General features: G+C 53.1%; 1 protein-coding gene across 4 annotated transcripts in view; it reads left to right on the forward strand.

The window, feature by feature from the left end:
• The first annotated feature begins 1,727 nt into the window (after positions 1-1,727).
• The window catches only part of FSD1L (fibronectin type III and SPRY domain containing 1 like), a 49,503-nt gene continuing 49,289 nt past the window's right edge, over positions 1,728-1,941 (forward strand). For all 4 annotated transcript variants that reach the window (XM_006906072.3, XM_025041346.1, XM_015599601.2 and 1 more), the window contains exon 1: positions 1,728-1,916. In XM_006906072.3, coding sequence (XP_006906134.1) covers positions 1,902-1,916 — 15 coding nt within the window. In that variant the 5' untranslated portion in view covers positions 1,728-1,901. The remainder of the gene's footprint in view (positions 1,917-1,941) is intronic.

Here is a 1,941-nt window from a genome sequence, read left to right on the forward strand (position 1 = left end):
CTCCTTGGTCGTGGGTCCCACAGTGGCAGGCAGGGCCAAAACTGGGGAGCTCACAGTCAATTGGTTTGACCTCTGATGTTCTCCAATTCCTAGGCTCATTTCTCCCTCATGGGAAACTGACTCAGCTACAGTGTGTGCGCAGGGCAGAGAATGGCCTTCATGGCTGCAGCAGTGGGCTAGTGGCTGGGTGCCTGGCTGCTGTTACTGCTCAGGGAATTGGGACAGCTTAGATAGGAGGCCCCTTTCCCTTGGTACCAAGAAAGGGAGCATCTATCTGCAGGACTGCATGCCATTACCAGTTTCAGCTACGGGAGCAAAATTGTGCTCATACACCTTCCCTGGACCCTGGCCTTCAAGCACTACCCACCCAGCCTGAGCCAAGTTTCTGGTTTCCCTTTTGTGATTTTCGCCCCATCTCTCGTGTCTGTCTAGTTAAAAAAGGATTTGTTGAGTGCATACTAGACGGCAGGCCCTCAAGGAAATCACAGTGTAGTCAGGGAGACCCATGTATAGAGGTAATTACAGCCTTGTAGGGTAAATGCTGTTTCTTAAACATAAAGCTCATGCCCTCTTAGGGCCTTTGTATTTGTCCTTCCTTCTGTCTAGAATGTCCTTCCTCAGATCTTTGTATGCTTATTCTCTATCTTCACTCAGGTCACTTCTGAGAGAGGCCTTCCCTGACCTTCCTATGGAGAATGAACCCTGACAATTCTGAGTCCATTCACCATGCAATTTTTTCTTTATCGCTCCTGTGTGTGTGTGCGTGTGTGTGTGTGTGTGTGTGTGTATTTAATTAATTAATTTTTCGGTCAGCCTTCCATACTATATTGTAAGCTCTGCAAGAGAGCTGGGCCTTGTCACTGCTGAATTCTCAATTTATAGAACAGGATCTAATAGGTACTCAATATATAGTTTCCTTATCTTCATTCATATTAAGTGATTGTCCAGTTGAACTTTTCCGAGTCTCTCCAGAGTCATCGAAATGGAGGATGAGAACTGTCTACTTAAAAACATTTTCAAGCCTACCTTCCCAAGGTTTCTACAGTCTGCAGTCCCCTCATTCCAGACTGAGCAGGTTCTAGCTCCCTACCAAAACTACAATGTACTAAGTATTAACTATGTACTGGGCCCTTCAAATACGTTATTTAATCCTTACACTGGTCTGCGACGTCGGCATTATTTCTCTTATTTTATCTAAGATGAAAAAGGCTCAGGAAGAGTGGCTTGCTCAAAATCACAAATAGCAAGGTGCTCAGGGGAACTCTCTGGGAAAGGTCTACCCACATTTCTGCCCACATTCCTCCAGGACTTTGCCATATTACATCCTCTTTCTTTCTCACTGGACAGCTGGGCCTCGGGTAACCTGGCTGCTCCTCCATCGCCAATGTGGCTTCAGATGAGTGCAGGACGGACGGAGAGGAGGCTGATCTATCCCCAGGGCCAGAGCTTTCCTTCCTGTGCCCTCCCCATGGGCCCGGCCGCTGGATGCCCAGTGGTCCATTCCAAGGCCTGCAGCGATCGCGCGCGCTGGAGGAAGGAGGCTGGGGGGAGAAAGGAGAGGCTCCTTTCCAAGGACTTGCGGAGCCAAGGGGCGCGCACTCCTTACCCCCTGCTACAGCCTCTGGGAACCCCACACCCGCGCCGCATCCCGTTCGGCGGCAGCGCGCATGCGCGAGGCACTCCTCGCTCCCTCCCTGCTGCGGGCCGTCCTTTCACCCTGGCAACCGTGGCGCGACGACGGCGCGCGCGCTGGCTGGGCGCGGACCGGGCGGGGCCGGAGGCGCGGGTGCAGACCGAGCTGAGGCGACCGCGGCTAGCGGTCTCGGAGTGTCCGGCTTCTCTCCGCCTCCGCACACGGTTCTTCGACGCGGCTTCGGGCCCAGCGGACTTAGCCCCTGGCCATGGACTCCCAGAAAGTAAGCGGGGAGGAGGGCGCGGGCC

This window comes from Pteropus alecto, unplaced genomic scaffold (genome assembly GCF_000325575.1).
Source record: "Pteropus alecto unplaced genomic scaffold, ASM32557v1 scaffold111, whole genome shotgun sequence".
NCBI lineage: Eukaryota > Metazoa > Chordata > Mammalia > Chiroptera > Pteropodidae > Pteropus > Pteropus alecto.